We start from the raw sequence: 21,265 nt of genomic DNA, 5'->3' as shown, positions 1-21,265 counted from the left end.
GGAAGCTGGTGGGCTGGTAGGTAGGGCCCACCAGCTTCCCTGGGCCTAGGCTAGGGCCTGGAAAAGCACCAACTCAGCCTCACTAAAGCCTGGTGTCTCCCAGCAGGTAGAGCAGAAGTCATCAGCAACTCTGCTTCTCACCTGGGGCCTGGAGGACGTGGAGCATGTGTTCTCGGAGGAGGATTACCACACACTTACCAACTACAAAGCCTTTAGCCAGTTCATGAGGTGCGTTGGGACTGGAGAGTCCTTGAGAATAGACACTTCTTATTTTGGGGAGGCCCTGGCCCCTCTGAAATCTGATAAAAGCTAAGAAACTGATCTCCAAAGAAATTCACAGCGCGCGCACACACACAAAATTCCAATGTAATTTTAGGGAATTCCTAGACTTCTAAGGATCCAACGACCACAGTCAGGAGCCCTTCACAGGTGGGGGAGTGTCACAATTCCAGCACCAGGTTAGAAAATGCTCTAGTGACAAAACATAGTGAGGACTGACAAGAGTTCCAGTTTCTCCTGTATGACTTCTCTCTAGACGGCAGCTGAGAGAGAGCATCAGCATGCCTCCATTTTCTTTGCTCAGTTATCCGGGCCTCTGTCCCTACTTTAGGCCCCAGTAATAATGGAGGATGCATTGCTAGCAGCAGGACCTGAGCTTCTATGGCTCCCAGGTAAAATAGAGTAGAGCAGAGATGCCTTTTAGGGAGCAGGCACTTTAACATAGCAGTTTAATGCACTGGAGGCAGCCTACTGAGGTTCAGGTCCTCGTATCCTGGCAAGTTACTACACATCTGTAAATAGGGATGTCATAGTATGTGCCTCACAGGGGTCTTGTCCTGATTTGATGGGATAATGAATAGAAAGCTTAGTACAGTCAGTGCCTGGCTCCTAGGTAGCTGTTATTAAGTACTATTGTCTCACCTACCTCACTGCTACAGACAATCACCCATATCCCCGCAAGAGCGTGGCCCATCAGACTCCACCTGATGGGATCCTTCATCAGGGCTCATGGGACTTGTTAGAAAATTCAGAGAATCATAGCAACTCATAGTATTATTGTGAGGATAAAATAAGGTGTGATGGCCATAGCCAGTTTGGCTCAGTGGATAGAGCGTTGGCCTGCAGACTGAAGGTCCCAGGTTCGATTCTGGTCAAGGGCACATACCTCAGTTGCAGGCTCGATCCCAGGCCCTGGTTGGGGTGCGTGCGGGAGGCAACCAATCGGTGTGTGTGTCTCTCACATTGATGTTTCTCTGACTCCTCCCTCCCTTCCACGCTCTCTTTAAAATAATCAGTGGAAAAATGTCCTAGGTGAGGATTAACAACAACAAAAAAGGTGTAATGTATTTGAAAGTATTTTATGAAATGTAAAGTAATATTCAAAAGTAAAGCATTTTTAAATCATTTTTGTTTTATCCTTATCTTCTGTGCATTTAAATTTTATTTTGCTTTTTCTATTTTTTTAAATACCTTTTCTGTCTTATTTAACCATTGTCTTTAAACTTTTTATTTATTTTCAAGTTGATGTTATTCTTAATAGGACATACTGTTGCCACTCAGGAGTCCTAGCTTGTGCATAGACTTAGTTGATAAGGGGAAATGGCAATATTCCCAGAACATCTGTAAAAGGTCTGAGTCTTCTGCTTGTATGTTCACAGGCCCCTGATTGCTAAGAAGAATCCTAAGATCCCAATGTCGAAGATGATGACCATCCTTGGGGCCAAGTGGAGAGAGTTCAGTGCCAATAACCCCTTCAAGGGGTCGGCAGCAGCTGTGGCAGCAGCAGCGGCTGCAGCAGCCGCAGCTGTAGCTGAGCAGGTGTCAGCTGCTGTCTCATCGGCCACCCCCATAGCACCTTCCGGATCCCCTGCCCTTCCACTCCCACCTGCTGCTGATATCCAACCCCCACCCATCCGAAGAGCCAAAACCAAAGAGGGCAAAGGTGAGAAACCCTCTTTGAACAACTGTCACCCCACCCTCCAAGCCACATGTCCTCAAATTATAGTCTAGAACTCTTTTGTCCTCTCAGTCCTGATTGCTGCAGGAGAAATGTTCTCCAGGAAGGGTTCTCCGTGAAATCAGAACCCACAGAAAGGATCCCTGTGACCTCTGTTATCCCAGGAGGTCATGACCTCTGCTTCTCCTCCCTCATTGCCACTCCTCATTCAGGTCCCGGCCATAAGAGGCGGAGTAAGAGCCCCCGAGTGCCTGACGGACGCAAGAAGCTTCGGGGAAAGAAGATGACACCACTCAAAATCAAACTAGGGCTTCTGGGTGGCAAGAGGAAGAAAGGCTCAGTGAGTAGCCCTTCCCTGTTCACTATACGCCTTCAGGGTGTCAAGGTTTGGGGCGGGGGTGGGGGGACAGGTGTCCAGACACAGGGGTCTGTGAGGGAAGCTGAAGTGGGAGCCAGAGGCCTGGGGAGGGGAGTAAAATCAAGTCAACCTCCCTGACAGCCATGGGGCTATGGGCAGTATGTTTTTCAGAGTGACGAGGGCCCCGAGCCAGAGGCTGAGGAGTCAGACCTGGATAGTGGCAGTGTCCACAGTGCCTCAGGCCGTCCTGATGGCCCTGTCCGCACCAAGAAACTAAAGAGAGGCCGGCCAGGAAGAAAGAAGAAGAAGGGTAAGGGCTGTCAGTTGTGTGTGACCTTGTCAATTTGCTTTCCTTTCATTCCTTCGTTGTCTTTCTTATTTTCAATTTTGAATTCTGTATTCAACCCTTCTCTCTCTCTCTCTCTCTCTCTCTCTTTCTCTTTCTCTCCCCCCCCCATCCCCCCTCCCCAATCCCTCTTTCTTTCTCTGTTCCTTTGCCTCCACGGGGGTATATGACAGTCCTGGGCTGTCCTGCAGTGGCCGGGGAGGAGGAGGTTGATGGCTACGAGACGGATCACCAGGATTACTGTGAGGTGTGCCAGCAGGGTGGGGAAATTATTCTGTGCGACACCTGCCCCCGTGCCTACCACCTCGTCTGCCTTGATCCTGAGCTTGACCGGGCTCCTGAGGGCAAATGGAGCTGCCCCCACTGTGTGAGTACCTGGTGCCAGCATCTCAGGGACCCACCCGTCTTTTCCTCCTTGGTTTCAGTTGTCCTCTTCCCATGCCCAGATGCCTGGCCTTCTCAGGAACATGTTTAAGTGATCAGGATTCTAGTTTGTTTCTCTCCCCATCCCTTTGCTCCCCAAATCAACATTTTTAGAAACTGAGACATCCTGTGTCTTTGTTCCCACCAGTCTTCCAGGCACTTCTAGGATTTAGGTGTCCTGTCCTTGCCTCTATCTTCCAATCTCACTCCTATTGCCTTTCTTCTGTCTATGTCTGTGTCTGTCCTTGGCCTCCCAGGAGAAGGAGGGGGTACAGTGGGAGGCCAAGGAAGAGGAGGAGGAATATGAAGAGGAGGGAGAGGAAGAAGGGGAGAAGGAAGAAGAAGACGATCACATGGAGTACTGCCGTGTGTGCAAGGATGGTGGGGAGCTCTTGTGCTGTGACGCTTGCATCTCCTCCTACCACATTCATTGTCTAAACCCACCCCTGCCTGACATCCCCAACGGTGAATGGCTGTGTCCCCGATGCACAGTGAGTGTACCCATCTCTCAGTGTTTACTGTCAGCCCTGACTCCTTTCCCATCTCTGGGTCCCAAACGGTTAGCTCTTCCTCTGCTCTCCCCCACACTTAGCCCTAGATTCCCTTGTGGGATCCCTCTCCTACTCTAATGATGGGCTCTTTCTACCTTTTTCTTTCCTCCTCGTGTGTGTCCATCCTGAAGTGCCCCATGCTGAAAGGCCGTGTGCAGAAGATCCTGCATTGGCGGTGGGGGGAACCGCCGGTGGCAGTGCCGGCCCCCCCACAGGTAGACGGGAATCCAGATGCCCCACCTCCTCGTCCTCTTCAAGGCAGATCAGAGCGAGAGTTCTTTGTCAAGTGGGTAGGACTGTCCTACTGGCACTGCTCCTGGGCCAAGGAGCTTCAGGTACAAGGGCCTTTCCCTGTCCGCTGTCCTGTGACCCCATTTGCTGCAATTCTCTCTCTCACCCCTCTATTTTCTGTTCTTCCAAATACACAGATTTTGCTTTCCCTCACATCAAGCCTTAGGCCCTCACACCACACCTACTTTCTTAGTTTGCAAATGTGGTATTCTTGGTCTCTAGTCCTTTCTCTCAGTTTTTATTAGATTTCTTCCCTCAGATATAACATAGTCTTCCTTAATCCCATCTCTTATCTAACTTTAACCGTGTTTTACCTATATTCTCAATTTTTTAAAAATATATTTTTATTGGTTTCAGAGAGGAAGCGAAAGGGAGAGAGAGACAGAACATCAGTGGTGAGAGAGAATCATCGATCAGCTGCCTCCTGCATGCCCTAGACTGGGGATTGAGCCCGCATCCCAGGCATGTTCAGACCGGGAATCAAACCGTGACCTCCTGGTTCATAGTCGATGCTAAACCACTGAGCCCGCTGGCCGGGCTAGAGTCTCAATCTTAATAAACCTATTCCCTGCCTCCTTTGCTTATTACATTCCCACACACATCCTGACTCTGTTCTGTTTCATTGTATTCTCCTGCTTTAGCTTTAATTTGTGTGTCTCGTCCCATCTCTTTCATCGCTCCCTTTTCCATGCACTTCCCCTGGTGGCTTCTTCCTTCTTCCCTTTGCTCTCTGGGATGGTAGGATTATCTCTTCCCCACCATCCTCTGTGCCCCATCAGCTGGAAATCTTCCACTTGGTAATGTACCGAAACTACCAACGGAAGAATGACATGGATGAGCCCCCACCCCTGGACTATGGCTCTGGTGAGGATGATGGGAAGAGTGACAAGCGCAAGGTGAAAGATCCACACTATGCTGAGATGGAGGAGAAATACTATCGTTTTGGCATCAAGCCAGAATGGATGACGGTCCACCGTATCATCAACCACAGGTGAATTCTGGTCCCTGGGAAGGCCTTGGTCCTGGGATATGCCACCCTTCTTGTTGGAAGTATGGCCGCATGTTAGCATTTGTTAATTAACCAAATAATTGATCTATCTGAGTAACTCCTGCTGCAGCCCCAGCCCTTCTGGCCTTGTTTCCTCTATGAGGATGAAAGACTCCAGGGGGAAAGCCCAGCCCAGCACTGACTTTTTGCCATTGCTTCCTTTAATCTCTAATAGCACAGGAAATGACACGTGAGTCTGGGGATCAGGGCATGAAAGCAAAACATGAAAAACATGTTTTTAGTATTTCTAAATACAGTGCTTTTAGTATTTCTTTCTTCATAGTACTTATTACTGCCTAGTGCTATAATTTATTTTTCTGTTTCATTGTTGCCTTCCCCAGTAGAATATGAGCTCCATGAGAATAGAATCATTTGTCTCTTCTGTTCACTCCTGACTCACCAGTGCCTGGCATATAGTAGATACTTAGTAAATACTGATTGGATGAACAAGTGATATTGAAGCCCAGGGGTGGGTTTTTTTTGTTAATCCTCACTCGAGAATATTTTTTCCATTGATATATAGGGAGAGTAGAAGGGAAGGGGAGAGACAAAGAGAAACATCAATGTGAGGGAGACACATCAATTGGTTGCCTCCCACACATCCCCCAACCAGGGCCAGGATCTAGCCTGTAACCGAGGTATGTGTCTTCGACCAGAATTGAACCTGAGACCCTTCCATCCCAAGGCCAATGCTCTATCCACTGCGCCAAACTAGTGAGGGCCCCAGGGGTGTTTTTTGATGGTTGATTTTTAGGAAGCCATTCTGAAAAAGTTAAGGTAGTATTTCAGCCATTCTGAATTCCCTTTTAGTGGCCAACATTGTGGATTAAGTGACAAGTTATGCATGTTTGCTGATAATTGTGTTTATTATGATTATTTCCTACTTGTGGTCCATATTATTTTCCTCCTCCTGTCCCACAGTGTGGATAAAAAGGGAAATTACCACTATTTAGTAAAATGGAGGGACTTGCCATATGACCAGTCCACGTGGGAGGAAGATGAAATGAATATCCCCGAATATGAAGACCATAAGCAAAGCTACTGGAGACACCGGTAAGGGAGCTATGTCAGGAGTTAGAGGGAGTCTGAGGATAGAGGCATAAAAGCTAAACCTTTAGCATAAAATGAGGTACAGTAGGGACAGACCTAATCTAGAATTTAGGACATTGGGAGCCTGGGTTAGGTTGTTGGGGGTGGGGTTGGTGAAGAGGCAGTGTGTGGAACAGAAATATGATTTAGCCTGAGAAATGAGAAAGAGGATGCTCAGGGGTAAGGAGCGTTCGCTGTAGAGGTGAAATCTAAGGGTGAGGGTACAAAGCCTGGGAGAAAGGAAATGGGAGAATATGTAGATTATGGGAAGTGGGAGATAGGTCTGGAATGAGTTCAGAAGAGTGGGGGTATCAAGAACCAGGCCTCACTCAGGACCCACTCTTTTTCCAGAGAACTAATTATGGGAGAGGACCCCGCCCAGCCCCGAAAGTATAAGAAGAAGAAGAAGGAGCTGCAGGGTGATGGGCCTCCCAATTCTCCTACTAACGATGTAAGTCCTCTCACTTGGCTTCTCTCTCATTTCTGGAGCCATGGTGATTGAACATTTCCCAGAGGCTACTGACAGAACTTCCCAGGGTTTCAACAGCTTCTTTGAATAGTAGCTCTTTCTTCAATATTCAGTCTTGCCCCAGGAGTGGCTAGGAATTTTGGCATAAGAGTGAGAGGGCCACTAGAGACAGAAGCACATAGGACTCTTCCACCAGCTTCCTTCCCCACAGTGCTGCTGGGTGTTGTTTTAAGGAATGAGGGGGAGGGACTAAAGACTAGAACTTTCATGAGCTCTGGCTATGGTAAAGGGAATTGTGACCCAACTTGGTATCAGTGCCAGGGAGGAGGGCAGAGGAGGAGACCAAGACAGCTGACAGTTCCCTTGAGCTTTTTGACTTCTTAACTCTACAGCCTACAGTGAAATATGAGACTCAGCCACGGTTTATCACAGCCACTGGAGGCACACTGCACATGTATCAGCTGGAAGGGTTGAATTGGCTACGTTTCTCATGGGCCCAGGGCACTGACACCATTCTGGCTGATGAGATGGGGCTGGGCAAGACCATACAAACCATCGTCTTCCTCTACTCACTCTATAAGGAGGTGCTGAATTCTGGGGCTCCTGAGGGGGAAGCCAGGCTGAGGCCTCGCCTGGACTGGGGAATGAGGGAATGGAGGATGAGGGCAGAGGGGGGGAGGGTGTGACAGGCAGAGGACTGGGGTATACAACCTAGACTAATGGTCCCCCCTACCCTCTACTCCCAGGGCCACACAAAGGGTCCCTTCCTGGTGAGTGCCCCGCTCTCTACCATCATTAATTGGGAGCGGGAGTTCCAGATGTGGGCACCCAAGTTTTATGTGGTGACATACACGGGTGACAAGGACAGCCGGGCCATCATTCGTGAGAATGAGTTTTCCTTTGAAGATAATGCCATCAAAGGCGGCAAGAAAGCCTTTAAGATGAAGGTAAGCCCCTCTGCTTCATATCCTCTTAGACCCTCAAATCTGTCATTTCTTTGCCCCAACCAGGATTTCAGTTTCTTTATTCTTCACTCAGCTTCTTCCTTCTTTACCCACCCTCACCTCTCTGCACTCCTGCCCTGGAGATGTAGTAGGTACTTCCAGGGGTGTACATGGATCTGTCCGTACTGGACATGTGGTGAAAGTTTGGGGGCCATGTTCCGTGATCCCTGCATGGAGCCAAAGTTGGAGGACAGGATAACTGAGTCCCTTTGGCAGTCATGGTCAGGACAGGGTGCCTTGGTAGAAAATGGGGGTCTAGGGGCTGGGGTGTCGGGTGGCGGCCGAATGGATAATGTTGTGTTGGCAGAGGGAGGCGCAGGTGAAGTTCCATGTTCTCCTGACATCGTATGAGTTGATCACCATTGATCAGGCAGCGCTCGGCTCCATCCGCTGGGCCTGCCTCGTGGTGGATGAGGCCCATCGACTCAAGAACAACCAGTCCAAGGTGAGTGCGACGCTCAGGCCTCGGAAACTCGAGGTGTGGACTCCTACTTGCCTTAACCCTAAAATACTAAGTACCAGGGGCTTCTCTGTAGTCCAGGAGGCAAGATGCCGGAGATCCTCTGGGAGAAGTCCAGGTTGCAAGAGGGTGAGGACTAGGGACTTGGAGCCTCTGATCCTGGAGGGAATGGAAGCTGGAGGCAGGAAAAGGTTGATACTGTGGGCCAACCATTTGCCACTGATGGGCCCTTTCTCCTGTCTTCTTGTCCCATTTTCTAGTTTTTCAGGGTCCTCAATGGCTACAAGATAGATCATAAGTTACTGCTAACAGGGACTCCATTGCAAAATAATCTGGAAGAGCTTTTTCATCTGCTGAACTTCCTCACCCCAGAAAGGTTTAAGTAAGTAGCTCCTTAGGGTAGTCTGCAGAAATGAGAGGGGGTGGGGGTGGGGGGCTAAAACAAGTGGGTAGAGGGTTCATCTGAAGTGAAGAATAGAGCTTGAGGTCAGAGGCAAAGAACCTAACAGCTGTTCACATCTCCTGGCTACTAGCAACCTGGAGGGCTTCCTGGAGGAGTTTGCAGACATATCCAAAGAAGACCAGATTAAAAAACTGCATGATTTGCTGGGGCCACATATGCTTCGGAGGCTCAAGGCTGATGTCTTTAAGAACATGCCAGCCAAGACGGAGCTCATCGTTCGAGTGGAGCTGAGTCCCATGCAGAAGTGAGATGCAAGGCGGGTTACCTGGACCAAGGGTTGGGCATTTGTTGGCAGCTTTCCAAGAGTTTGTGATCAAGTGCAACATCATAATCATTTATTTTATTGTGTCTCTTCTCTACCCTCGACCCCGGTCTTCAGGAAATACTACAAGTATATCCTGACTCGAAATTTTGAGGCCTTGAATTCACGAGGCGGTGGGAACCAAGTGTCACTGCTTAACATCATGATGGATCTTAAGAAGTGCTGCAACCATCCATACCTCTTTCCTGTGGCTGCTATGGTAGATACAGGAACTGGGAACTGATGAGTACATGCCTGGCTTTCTAACAGTGGGAGGTGTTGAGCACAGGGCTGAAGCTGGGACTGGATTTCTGAGAGGAGTAGGAATTTAAAAGGTGTGGAGGCTGGATTTGGGCTTCTAGCTTTCCTAGGCACAGTTAGAAGATAGGGGTATGTTTCCTTATCCTCTCCTCCTTTCTCCCTCTTTTACAGGAATCCCCAAAACTCCCCAGTGGGGCTTATGAGGGTGGGGCACTTATTAAGTCATCTGGGAAGCTCATGCTGCTGCAGAAGATGCTGCGGAAGCTAAAGGAGCAAGGACACAGAGTACTCATCTTCTCACAGGTGACCCAGCCCTGTTCTTCATTCTCGCCATCAGACTAATCCCTTACCTCGTTCCTGTGCCTGCCATGGTGTGAGAGATTAGGAGATTGCACCCTTAAGTTTCTGGTATAGCAAAGTTCCTCTTGGACCCTGGTCCCTGTTCTTTGGAAATTGTAGTCAATTTCTTTTAAGCCTCGTGGAGAGAATGGGAGGGTGAACCATCTGCCTCTTCAAGAAGGTCTCTGGGACTGGTAGCTATTTCTATTTCTTAACCTTATTGGAGAGGGGAGGAGAGGCAAACCTTTTGGAAATCTTATGAAAGCTATAGGTCCACTCTCCAGAAAAGCTGCACAATTAAACAGTTGTATACAGGTTTTTAGGGGATTTATAGATTTCTTTGAAAACTTTTCGTGGGTCTCAGAGAAGAGTCTCTGCCTTAGGAGAAATGATCTGAAATCAAGAAGAAATCATGACAAGAATGTGGAATGAGAGGGGGCCTGGGGGAAGCAGCACCAGGGGAGCATAGGAGTGCAGGGAGACAAGGGTAAAGGTTGGGGTTGAGGGAAAGTAAAGAGATAGTGAGAACAGCCAGGGCACACCCCACTACCTCCTCATTCTGACCTCTTCTTTTCCCTTGCTCTAGATGACCAAAATGTTAGACTTGCTAGAGGATTTCTTAGACTACGAAGGCTACAAGTATGAGCGCATCGATGGTGGCATCACTGGTGCCCTGAGGCAGGAGGCCATTGATAGATTCAATGGTAAGCGGGGAGATGCCTTGGTCCCACTGTGTGGGAGGCCTGAGAAACCAGTGCATAGGTCCCTGGGCTGGGAGGGGCCTCTTCTGGGAGTATATAAGCCACGTGGGCTTTTGAGTTGCGGACATGGTTGTTTGTAGTCAGGGAATATCTAGGAACAGGTAGACTGAATTGCTGGCTACAAGAAAAGCCTTGTCTCCCGATTCACGCCTCCTAGCTCCTGGGGCCCAACAATTCTGCTTCCTCCTGTCCACCCGAGCTGGGGGCTTGGGCATCAACCTGGCCACTGCAGACACTGTCATCATCTTCGATTCTGACTGGAACCCTCATAATGACATCCAGGTGAGAATTCGCCTCCTAGAGCTTCTGCACCATTTGGCAAGGAGACATTGGTTCATGGAGGAGGGTGTCATGTTCTGGGGTCAGAAATAAACCTTTGGGGGCCCCTAGCCAGTTTCGCTCAGTGGATAGAGCGTCAGCCTACAGACCAAAGGGTCCCGGGTTCGATTCCAGTCAAGGGAACGTACCTTGGTTGCAGGCTCCTCCCTGGCCCGGGCCCTAGTCGGTCTCGTGCAGGAGGCAACAAATTGATGTGTTTCTCTCACATTGATTTTTCTCTGTGTCCTTCCCTCTCTAACTCTCCCTAAAAAATCAATGGAATTGATTAACAAAAAAAAACAACACACAAATAAACCTCTGGGGGGACAGATAGAAGATCTTCCTTGCCAGCCTCCTTTCCTGAGCATGTTGATGGCATTTCCTCTGCCATCTCCCCTGGCCCGTCCTCACTTTCTCCCACTCCTGCAGGCCTTTAGCCGCGCTCATCGAATCGGCCAGGCCAACAAAGTAATGATTTACCGGTTTGTGACTCGTGCATCAGTGGAAGAGCGAATCACACAAGTGGCCAAGAGAAAGATGATGCTGACACATCTGGTAGTGCGTCCTGGGCTGGGCTCCAAGGCGGGCTCCATGTCCAAGCAGGAGCTGGATGACATCCTCAAATTTGGCACTGAAGAACTATTTAAGGATGAAAACGAGGGTGAGAACTTCTTTTGCAACTTCTTCAAACTGGCCCCTGCTCTCCCGTGAGCACTTCTCTTCTGAAACCCTTGAAGAAAAACTGTTCTGTTCAGTCTGTGGAGAAAGTTGGCCCCTGTCCTTCCATGTAGGGTTGAAAACAACAAATCACTACATTGACTTCTAGGGGAAGGGCCTTCTCCAGAGCTCCTGTGGAAGGGAAGCAAAGTGGAATGCTTTCCTTGGATCTTTGTAAAGTTCTGCCCGAGATTTTGGTTGGAACTCAGGAGTTCCCTCTTGTTCCCCATCTCCACCAGGGGAGAACAAGGAGGAGGATAGCAGTGTGATTCACTATGACAATGAGGCCATTGCTCGGCTGTTGGACCGAAACCAGGATGCAACTGAAGACACTGATGTGCAGAATATGAACGAATACCTCAGTTCCTTCAAGGTGGCCCAGTATGTGGTGCGGGAGGAAGACAAGGTGAGAGGTTGGGGCGAGGTAGGTACTGTCTGTCCCAGGCCAACTCTGAAGGGCGGTTTCCTTTACTGGACCTCAAAGTAGGAGGATCCCTTTCCTCTTGTTTTTTTATCTGATCTTTTATCTTAGTGCCCAGCAAAGAGCAGTAGTGAACCACAAACAACTTCTTGGTCTAATGGGGCAAATTGGACTGTGGAGAAAGACGTGGGCACAGAAAGCACTGCACTGATACACATGGAAGGGTACTTTCTGAGTCAGAGCAGGAGGGACGCAGAGGGCACTAGAGGAGAGGTTTTGAAAGGGAAATAACAAGGAGAAGCATATTGAAGGTAAGAGATAAGGAAAAGGGAAATGTGCAATGTCCAGAAAATTTATGCAGAGTTGAGATCTAGGAGGCAGGAGGGAAAAGGACTGGGTGAAGCGGGAAGCCACCAGCATTCATTCTGCTGCTGTTCAGATTGAGGAGATCGAACGGGAGATCATCAAGCAGGAGGAGAATGTGGATCCTGACTACTGGGAAAAGCTGCTGAGGCATCACTATGAGCAACAGCAGGAAGACCTAGCCCGGAATCTCGGCAAAGGCAAGCGGGTTCGCAAGCAAGTTAACTACAATGACGCTGCTCAAGAGGACCAAGGTGAGGACTGCCCTCCCCCCACCCCCCACCCCCCACCCCCCAGTGCAGGACCTGAGAAGCAAATAGTGCTGAGGAAGGGCCTGAGGCTGGGGACATTCAGTAGGAAAGAGAGAGGCCTAGAAGTTGGGCCTTCTTTCTTAAAGGGGAAAGAGATTAGGAAGGATCAGTAGGAGCTACCCAGAGGCCAGGTGGATTTGCAAGCGATCTAAACTATTTGGTGGTTGTGGAGGGTTCCTATGGACACCCAGGAGTCCTTGTTTAAAGTGGGTTACACAGGATTCAGGAGGGATCAGAGACAAGGTGTGTGGTAAGTGGACATGGTTCAGGATATATGGCTTTGAAGTCAGACTGCGGACCGTCATCCAGCATCCCCAGGAGGCATCCAGGAGGAAAGGGCTTGTCCAGGGAGCCATCCCTGACCACGGAGTCCTTTCCCCTTGCAGATAACCAGTCAGAATACTCAGTGGGATCGGAGGAGGAGGATGAAGACTTTGATGAGCGTCCTGAAGGTGGCATCTACTTTCCTGACTTTCTACCACATCTCTTCTCATTTCACTTCCTATTGTCCTTTAAGCCCAGTTTTTATATAAATAAATGCCTTTTTTTTTTTTTAAGAAAAAGTAAAGATTACAGATGAGCAGAAAGAAAGAAATATCCCTAACCTCACCACTGTTAAAATTTGGAGTATATAACCACACAGGCTTAGATGCCTAAATGAAAGATAAAGAAAGGTTACATCATTTTACATTCCCATCAGTAATCTTGCTTGCATCAAATATTTAATAGTAATTTTTCAATATGACTTGATTCTTTTAGACCTACTGAGTTAGTAGTTCTGAAAGTGCTTGGAAGAAAATTAGAAGTGCCTCAGACATGTCACAGGCCTTCCCCGAGTTCTTTATCTTGTGGGAATGGGGTGTTGGCAGGACTGGGGGGTGGAAGAAGTAATGGATCTACTTGCTGGGATCATCCCTGTCCAGGGCGTCGACAGTCAAAGAGGCAGCTCCGGAATGAAAAAGATAAGCCACTGCCTCCACTGCTGGCTCGCGTTGGGGGCAACATTGAGGTGAGAGCTGGGCCCAGGCGCCCCAGAGTTCCCTAAGGAGAGAATGAAAGCTGGGGTTGGAAATTGAGTCACTGAGGGAGAAAGGACCAAGAAATGAGAAGCCTGGACATCATCACCCACTTCCCCTTCTCCCTAGGTGTTGGGATTCAACACCCGTCAGCGGAAGGCTTTCCTCAATGCTGTGATGCGCTGGGGGATGCCACCGCAGGATGCCTTCACCACTCAGTGGCTGGTGCGAGACCTAAGGGGCAAGACTGAGAAAGAGTTCAAGTGAGTGTGGGTGATACGGGACAGAGTTGGATGAAAGGGTAAGAGCTTTGGGTGTGACCTTCTTCCTCTTGGCCCCCATATGATGTGATCTTACTCAGCTGACCATCACGCTCCCTGCCGTACAACAGTCCTAGCTCGGTTTCCTGGGAGGTGGGCTTAGTCTGACCCACCTCCCCTCAGACGAGCTGAGAGTAGAGAGGCCGGGCTTCCTCCCCATGGGAGAGGTGGTTACGAGAGGAGCCTCACCTAGACTGTCCTTGCCTCACATTTATTTGGCCATTAACCGGGCAGGGGAGCTGGTGGAAAGGATGAGGAGCTGACTGATGGGGCCAAGGAATGAAGTACCAAAGCCAAGGGGACAGTGGAAGAACAAGGGGAGGGGCAGATGGGGGTTTAGGATTTGGAGAGGCTCAGGAGGACTCCTGGAGGCACCTCAGCAATTTAGGGTTCAGGGGTTCTGTAACCCCTGTCCTTCTTAAGGCTCTTCTAACCCCCCTTCAATCCCCATGGTTCTTAGGGCCTACGTGTCTTTGTTCATGCGCCATCTCTGTGAGCCCGGGGCAGACGGCTCTGAAACATTTGCTGACGGGGTCCCTCGGGAGGGCCTGAGTCGCCAGCAAGTATTGACCCGCATTGGAGTCATGTCTCTCGTCAAGAAGAAGGTATCACATGGCCCGTGCACACAGACAGTGGGGCGGTTAGGGCCTGGTTCTGGGGCAGGTTGGAGGTGGTCAATGGGGGGAGAGAGGGACATATGTAATACTTTCAACAATAAAGAATTATTTTAAAAAATAAGGTACAGTCTTCCCCTCACCAAAAGGGCCAAGCTGGCTGCCTGGCCCCTGTCCTTCCTCTGTCTTGCGTCCCTGAGTTCCAGACTCAGGCTGCTTCAAGATGAGACGGGGGGACTGGAGCTCCTTGGTGTCCGTTGCCTGAAGCAGATCCTGTGTCTGTGACGCTCCCTCTCCCCTCAGGTACAAGAGTTTGAGCACATCAATGGGCGCTGGTCAATGCCTGAGCTGATGCCTGACCCCAGTGCTGACTCCAAGCGCTCCTCCAGAGCCTCCTCTCCTACCAAAACGTCTCCCACCACCCCCGAGGCTTCTGCTGCCAACAGTCCCTGCACCTCTAAACCTGGTAATGGGGCAGCATAGTTGGAGAGATGGAGATGAGGCCAGTATCGGATGGGGCCAGACACAGAGGGATTGGAGTCAAGGTGGGGAGTTTCTGCCTTCTCACTCTGCCTTCCCCCTGCAGCTACTCCAGCTCCAAGTGAGAAGGGAGAAGGCATAAGGACACCACTTGAGAAGGATGAAGCTGAAAACCAGGAGGAGAAGCCAGAGAAGAATAGCAAAATTGGGGAGAAGATGGAGACAGAGGTGTGTGGCTACCTGGCTCCTCTAAGGAGAAGGAAGGGGGGTCTTGAAGGTCAGGTGTCTGGGAACCCTCCAGTTCATCCAGATTCATTGTCTTCCAGGCGGATGCCCCCAGCCCAGCCCTATCGCTCGGGGAACGGCTGGAGTCAAGGAAGATTCCTCTAGAGGATGAGGAGCCAGGGGTAGCTGGAGAGATGGAGCCTGAACCTGGGTACCGGGGGGACAGAGAGAAGTCAGGTGGGTGCATGGGCTTAGGGGTGATGGGCTTAGAATTTGGGGGTTCCCTCTTCTGGGTTCAGGGAATGAGGGTGACGTTCTCCCTTCCTGTCCCTTACCCCCTCCCACAGCCACAGAGTCGACGCCAGGAGAGAGGGGGGAGGAGAAGCCGTTGGATGGACAGGAACACAGGGAGAGGCCAGAGGGGGAAACAGGGGATTTGGGCAAGAGAGGTAATGGGTGGAAAGACTGGACACTTGGGAACCTGAGGGAATCAGGGGAGGTGGAGTCTGGGGGACCAAATGCCTGGCACCTGGGTGGGTTGCTGCTCCAAGTTCCAGCAGAGCACAGGGAGTAGTCGTGGGGTCTGGAAGGAGACTCCTCAGGTGTGAGCTCTGTCCCATCTGCCCTAGCAGAAGATGCTAAAGGCGGCCGGGAGCTTCGATCTGGGCCTCGAGACGAGCCACGATCCACTGGGCGACGTGAGGAGAAGGCAGAGAAGCCACGGTTCATGTTCAATATCGCAGACGGTGGCTTTACAGGTGGGTGGGTGTCTCTTCCTAACACCTATTTTTCACTGGGATTTGCTCATCCTCATGGGGTTTCTCTTTCTGCCTGAGGCCTTAATTCCAAGTAATTGCCAATGAAATGATACATACTGTCTCTACTCCTTGCCCTCAGTCCTTCTTAAGTACACAGTAGGTCCTCAGGTTACATCTGAGATCCGTTCCTACGAAGCGATGTAACACGATTTTCACCGTAAGTCGGAACCCACCTACATAAGCACGTACGTCACTCACATGGAGCACATACACAGCAGTAATGAAATGAAATAGTAAAAAAAAATTAAAACAAAGATAACAATTCCTGACCTTTACTTGTGGTAAATAAATAATAAAAAACATAAAGCACATATGTACATACGTCGAAATTACAGAATCTTTTTTTTTTTATATAAGTAAATGGGAGATGGCGACATAACCACAAAACAACCTAAGTCTAGTCCAATGTAACCCAAGGACTGTCTGTACTCTTAACTCTAAAGTTGTCTTTAATTCTACCTTTATTTATTTATTTATTTATTTCTATATTTTTTTATTGATTTCAGCGAGAAAGGGAGAGGGAGAGAGAGAAACATCAATGATGAGAGAGAATCACTGATCGGCTGCCTCCTACATGCCCCACACTGGCCATGTGCCCTGACCAGGAATCAAACCCTGACCTCCTGGTTCATAGGTTGACGCTCAACTACTGAGCCGTGCCGGCTGGGCTCTACCTTTATTCTTAATTCTAACTTGAACCTTGTTTGTAACTACTTTTATTCTAACCCTGCTCTAACCTTGACCTGTCCCTCATAAAGAGCCCTTCGTGTCCTCCACCACTATTCAGGTCCCTCATCTCTACCTGTTTGTGGGGTTGGATGTGGTTTGAAAATTCCTGATGCCTCATCTATCTTCCATCCTCTTTTCAGAGCTTCACACACTGTGGCAGAATGAGGAACGGGCAGCTATTTCCTCGGGGAAACTCAATGAAATCTGGCACCGAAGACATGACTATTGGCTTCTGGCTGGCATTGTTCTGTATCCTTTGATACAAATACAAGAAAAAAAAAGGTTCCTACAACCTAGAGAGAGGGGAGTTACAGGGAAGAGGAGTCCACACCCAGAGAAGGGGGCATAGTGCCACACTTTGGGGAGATCAAGCCCAGTCCATTCCTGTTAAATTCCTTGATGGTCCTCTTCCTTCATTGGCAGCCATGGCTATGCACGGTGGCAGGACATCCAGAATGATACTCAGTTTGCCATTATCAATGAGCCATTTAAAACTGAAGCCAATAAGGGGAACTTTCTGGAGATGAAAAATAAGTTTCTGGCCCGGAGATTCAAGGTGGGCATGAGGAACAAAAGGAACAGTGTTGAAGACGGGCTTGGGTGAGAGGTGGGCCCGATCTGGTTGGACTGTAGGGAAGGTTAACACCTTGAGGGTGGTGGTGATGCTTGAGGCCAAGACTGGAGTGTAAGCTTGTGTTTGTGGCTGTGGTCTGGTTCGGGGTTGGTGCTAGAGTCGGTATTGGTGTGGAGTGGGGATGCCCTGGGCCAGCAGTGAGAGCAATGTGGTCTCCAGTCTGGCTCGCTGTCCACTCACCCGCTGCTGGCAGACCCTGCACTAACTCCCTCTCCCCCCGCCCCCAGCTCCTGGAGCAGGCGCTGGTGATTGAGGAGCAGCTTCGGCGGGCGGCCTACCTGAACCTATCACAGGAGCCGGCGCACCCCGCCATGGCCCTCCACGCCCGCTTCGCCGAGGCCGAGTGCCTGGCTGAGAGCCACCAGCACCTCTCCAAGGAGTCGCTGGCGGGGAACAAGCCGGCCAACGCCGTACTGCACAAGGGTAAGGGCCGCGGCGGCCCCGCGCGGGGGAGGGCCCACAACGCTGCGTAAGTCTTCACCCCGCACCCCTCAAAATCTTCCCACCCCTCTGACCCCTTTACCCTCTGAACCAACCCCCTCTGACCTCTAACCCCACCCCTAACCCACCTGGCTTTTAGCCACTAGAGTTTGTGCAGCCAACTTTCATCTTTGCCTAATAGCATTCACATCAGTGCTTAAGAGAGGGACTTTCTCCCCAGAACTCCATGAGACTGTGCCCCATCCCCTCCAAAGGGTAGAAGATCTTCACTGACCCACATGCTTGCCATACTGCCGATAGCACCCTCTCTGGGGCCTTGGCCTGTGTAGAGCCACAAAAATCCTTATCCCCAGTCCCACAGATCACATTCCTCAGATCTCATTCACCCCTCGAGGCGGAAACTACCACCATCCCACCCTTTGACCTTACCCCATGAAACTTCCCTTTGACCTTCAACCCTTCCTCCCAAACCTTACCTTGAAAATAAAATATCAAATTCCAAAGCCCTTTAACCATCTAATTCTATCTGATGTAGTCATTGACTCCTGGACCCTTTGATTCCTGTTTTAATTCCTAATGCTGACCCTCAAACCTCCCTCCCCCCTAACATATTAAAACCTTGATCCTTAAATCTTTGACACCACTTACCACCTCCCCACGCCTCCTATTTCCTCCCTATCATCCCCAACCCCAAAACTTCCTTCTTATAGTATGGGATGTTCTGACAACTCCCCGCCCCTATGTCTTCCAATGTCCTCCCCTGTCCTCCTTTTCTCCATATTCTCTTTTCCTGCTTCTCTCTCCATCTATCTCTCCATCTATCTCTGTGATGATCTGGTCTCTCTGCCTCTTTACCTGACACCCACTCACTGAGTTGCTCTTTTTCTGTGTACTTCTATCATTTTCTTCTTCTCTGGTTCTTTGACATCTGTGTCCTCTCACTCTCTTTTTCTGACTTTATCTGTCCATCTGACTCTTCATCTCCTTTCCTGGCTCCATCTCTCCCTTTCCCTGTCTCTCTCTTGCCCTTCTTTCTCCGTGGCCCGGGCCCCAGTTCTGAACCAGCTGGAGGAGTTGCTGAGCGACATGAAGGCAGACGTGACCCGCCTGCCGGCCACGCTGTCTCGAATACCCCCCATCGCAGCCCGCCTTCAGATGTCCGAGCGCAGCATCCTCAGCCGGCTGGCCAGCAAGGGCACAGAGCCTCACCCCACACCGGTAACCTCCTTTCCCTCTAATTCCCTTCTCCCTGTTGGTATATATACTTACATTGAATCCTATGCAATATGGACAACGACTTACTCTAGTATTCTCATCACCCTCGAGTCTCCTGTTTGTTATATCCCTCAGTAGTTCTAGAATTTGGTCCTTAAAGTTTTCCCTTCAGCTTATTTCCTTTCAGACTGTGGACTCTCAACTTGGGTTCCCTCTCTATTGCAGGTCTTTCCCCCGGGTCCCTACGCTACACCTCCGGGGTACGGGGCAGCCTTCAGCACCGCGCCCGTAGGGGCTCTGGCCGCCGGAGGCGCCAATTACAGCCAGATGCCTGCAGGGTCCTTCATCACAGGTCAGCTGACTCCCTCTCGTTTCTCCTTTTCCCAGCTTTTCCCTGCTCAGCTATCTTTTACTGCTCCAGCCCATCTCATTTCCTTGGAAGTACCCAGTGTTTTATGGAATGGAGTTGTTCTGGGGTTTATTCTTCCCACCTTTTCTTAGCTTCTCTTCCACTTCCTTGCTCAAAAAACCTTATCCAGGGTTTCAGTGGTTCAGCAGCTTGCTATCTCTTACCTGAGCCTCCTCCATCTGGGCTACTTCAGAGAAAGAGAAAGTGAATGAGAAGGGGGTATAGTGAGAGTTGGAGCATGTGTTCCATCATGCGGCACAAGGGGGGACCTCAGGGAGAGGTGTTTGCTCTGGTCTTACCACCCCTACCCTGGACAATTGCAAGTGGCATGAGGTGACTTAGAAATGAGAATGTACTGCCTGGCCATTGTGGCTCAGTCATTGAGTGTCAACCCATGAACCAGGAGGTCACGCTTGATCCCCAGTTGGAGCTGATCAATGATTCTCTCTCATCATTGATATTTTTGTTTTGTTTTTTTTTAAATATATCTTTATTGATTTCAGAGAGGAAGGGAGAGGGAGAGAGAGACAGAAATATCAGTAATGAGAGAATCATCAATTGGCTGCCTCCTGCACGCCCCACACTGAGGATCGGACCCCAACCCGGGCATATGCCCCCCGAGAATCAAACCATGACTTCCTGGTTCAGAGGTTGATGCTCAACCACTGAGCCATGCTGGCCAGGCTCCTTGGTGATTTTCTAACCCTCTCTCCCTCTCCGTTCCTCTCTCTGAAATCAATTACAAAAAAGAGAGAGAGAACGAGAATATACTATTGTCAGAAAGTGATGTTTGGGAGTGAAGTAGGGATTTGACTTCCTTATCCCCTTTCCTAACAGCCGCCACCAACGGCCCTCCAGTGCTGGTGAAGAAGGAGAAGGAAATGGTGGGGGCATTAGTGTCAGACGGGCTGGATCGGAAGGAGCCCCGAGCCGGGGAGGTGATCTGTATAGACGACTGACTGGATCCCAGGCCTGCCCTTCACCCAGGCCCCGTGCCCGAGGCCGACCCCCAGCTCAGACTCTGGGGTCTGCTGCCAATCCTCCGCCTTCCCCACCCGCTGGGCCACCGCTGGGCTAGGAGCCCCTTTGCCCCTCTCTCTGACTCCTCTTTTCAAGAAGGGCCCTTTGTCTCTCTCCACTCCCACACATCTTTCCCACCATGCTTTGAAGACTGTGCTGGTGAGAAGAGGTCTGGGTGGGAATTGGTTAGCAGGGTCTTCCAAGAACCTTTATCCTCCACTGCCAAACATACACAGCTTCCCAATAAATGGTTGTGGGAGGTAAGAGGTGGAGCCTTTATTCCTGCAGGATGAGCTCCATCTTGTGCAGAGGTGGGGGGTTAGCACTGCCTGGCCTTTAGAAACTTCCGGTGGAGGAAAGGAGCTTTAAAGAGAGGAAGGGAACTTTAGATAAGGATGACCATGAGCCCTGGCAGAGCGAAAGGGAAGAGGAGGGGTGGCTGCATGTTTCCTTCCCTTACCTCTCCTGAAATAGAGTGTGGAGCAGTTAAAGGGAGTCCATTGCTGTTCCGCCTCAGAATAAAGGCGCCATTCACTGGCTCAGTTACCTCCTGTGTACTGGCATCTTGTGTTGGGCATCTTACCCCCTCCACAGGGGCCAAGAACCACCCCTACAAAGAGAGTAATGGTTGGGCGATACCCCCTCAAGCCAAAGAGGAGCTCCCCAATCTGACCTAGGGACCCAGGTGACCTAGAAAGGGTGGGAGAGAACACAATGGGCCAGATGCTGGGGGAACCCCCAGCTCTGGGGCTCAGGTTCTTTGAGGACTTCTCCCCTTTCTCCTGAAGGCCTGAATACGGACTAAATTTGAGTGTGTGAGGCAGGGGGCCTAGTCAGGAGGCTACTTGCTTTGAGGACCAGAGAAAAATAATGGAGAGCAGGCTAGGGAGACACGGGCACGCACACCCTCTTCCCCAGGAGGGGCTGAGGAGAGTGGCAGTTTGCATGGTGAACCCTCCACTTCCTCTTCGCTGCCCCTTCACTTTCTTGCTGGCCATTCCCCAGTCTCTCTTCACACTCACTCCTGGTCTGTCCCAATCCCCTCTTCTGTATCAGGTTTATTGGTTGTACATATAAATTATACTTTCCTTTC

General features: G+C 50.2%; 1 protein-coding gene and 1 non-coding gene across 13 annotated transcripts in view; both read left to right on the top strand.

Annotated features, from left to right (window-relative positions):
* The window catches only part of CHD3 (chromodomain helicase DNA binding protein 3), a 27,569-nt gene extending 6,304 nt beyond the window's left edge, over positions 1-21,265 (top strand). The window contains exons 4-40 of one of the 12 annotated variants that reach the window (XM_070395071.1): positions 107-228; positions 1,659-1,942; positions 2,170-2,297; positions 2,487-2,625; positions 2,853-3,028; positions 3,342-3,575; positions 3,767-3,970; positions 4,706-4,917; positions 5,896-6,027; positions 6,415-6,514; positions 6,925-7,116; positions 7,279-7,479; positions 7,844-7,981; positions 8,257-8,378; positions 8,530-8,703; positions 8,839-8,980; positions 9,193-9,324; positions 9,947-10,064; positions 10,279-10,403; positions 10,869-11,100; positions 11,396-11,562; positions 12,017-12,194; positions 12,638-12,703; positions 13,175-13,260; positions 13,397-13,530; positions 14,048-14,192; positions 14,505-14,667; positions 14,788-14,909; positions 15,008-15,143; positions 15,254-15,355; positions 15,536-15,664; positions 16,594-16,702; positions 16,877-17,009; positions 17,315-17,556; positions 18,583-18,746; positions 18,969-19,095; positions 19,990-21,265. In XM_070395071.1, the coding sequence (XP_070251172.1) occupies positions 107-228; positions 1,659-1,942; positions 2,170-2,297; positions 2,487-2,625; positions 2,853-3,028; positions 3,342-3,575; positions 3,767-3,970; positions 4,706-4,917; positions 5,896-6,027; positions 6,415-6,514; positions 6,925-7,116; positions 7,279-7,479; positions 7,844-7,981; positions 8,257-8,378; positions 8,530-8,703; positions 8,839-8,980; positions 9,193-9,324; positions 9,947-10,064; positions 10,279-10,403; positions 10,869-11,100; positions 11,396-11,562; positions 12,017-12,194; positions 12,638-12,703; positions 13,175-13,260; positions 13,397-13,530; positions 14,048-14,192; positions 14,505-14,667; positions 14,788-14,909; positions 15,008-15,143; positions 15,254-15,355; positions 15,536-15,664; positions 16,594-16,702; positions 16,877-17,009; positions 17,315-17,556; positions 18,583-18,746; positions 18,969-19,095; positions 19,990-20,230 (5,751 nt within the window). In that variant the 3' untranslated portion in view covers positions 20,231-21,265. Of the gene's footprint in view, positions 1-88; positions 229-1,658; positions 1,943-2,169; positions 2,298-2,474; positions 2,626-2,834; positions 3,029-3,341; positions 3,576-3,766; positions 3,971-4,705; positions 4,918-5,895; positions 6,028-6,414; positions 6,515-6,924; positions 7,117-7,278; positions 7,480-7,843; positions 7,982-8,256; positions 8,379-8,529; positions 8,704-8,838; positions 8,981-9,192; positions 9,325-9,946; positions 10,065-10,278; positions 10,404-10,868; positions 11,101-11,395; positions 11,563-12,016; positions 12,195-12,637; positions 12,704-13,174; positions 13,261-13,396; positions 13,531-14,047; positions 14,193-14,504; positions 14,668-14,787; positions 14,910-15,007; positions 15,144-15,253; positions 15,356-15,535; positions 15,665-16,593; positions 16,703-16,876; positions 17,010-17,314; positions 17,557-18,582; positions 18,747-18,968; positions 19,096-19,989 lie in introns of all 12 variants that reach the window. The other 11 variants (XM_070395070.1, XM_070395068.1, XM_070395067.1 and 8 more) reach the window with 11 other exon arrangements.
* On the top strand, positions 13,662-13,800 carry LOC138995264 (small Cajal body-specific RNA 21). Its single transcript, XR_011468583.1, has one exon. It is a non-coding gene; the product is annotated as a small Cajal body-specific RNA 21 (non-coding RNA).

Source organism: Myotis yumanensis, unplaced genomic scaffold (genome assembly GCF_028538775.1).
Source record: "Myotis yumanensis isolate MYYU_CA2020_CCGP unplaced genomic scaffold, mMyoYum1.0.hap1 SCAF_16, whole genome shotgun sequence".
Lineage (NCBI taxonomy): Eukaryota > Metazoa > Chordata > Mammalia > Chiroptera > Vespertilionidae > Myotis > Myotis yumanensis.
The sequence above is the reverse complement of the archived record's forward strand: the minus strand, read 5'-3'. Positions and strand labels throughout refer to the sequence as shown.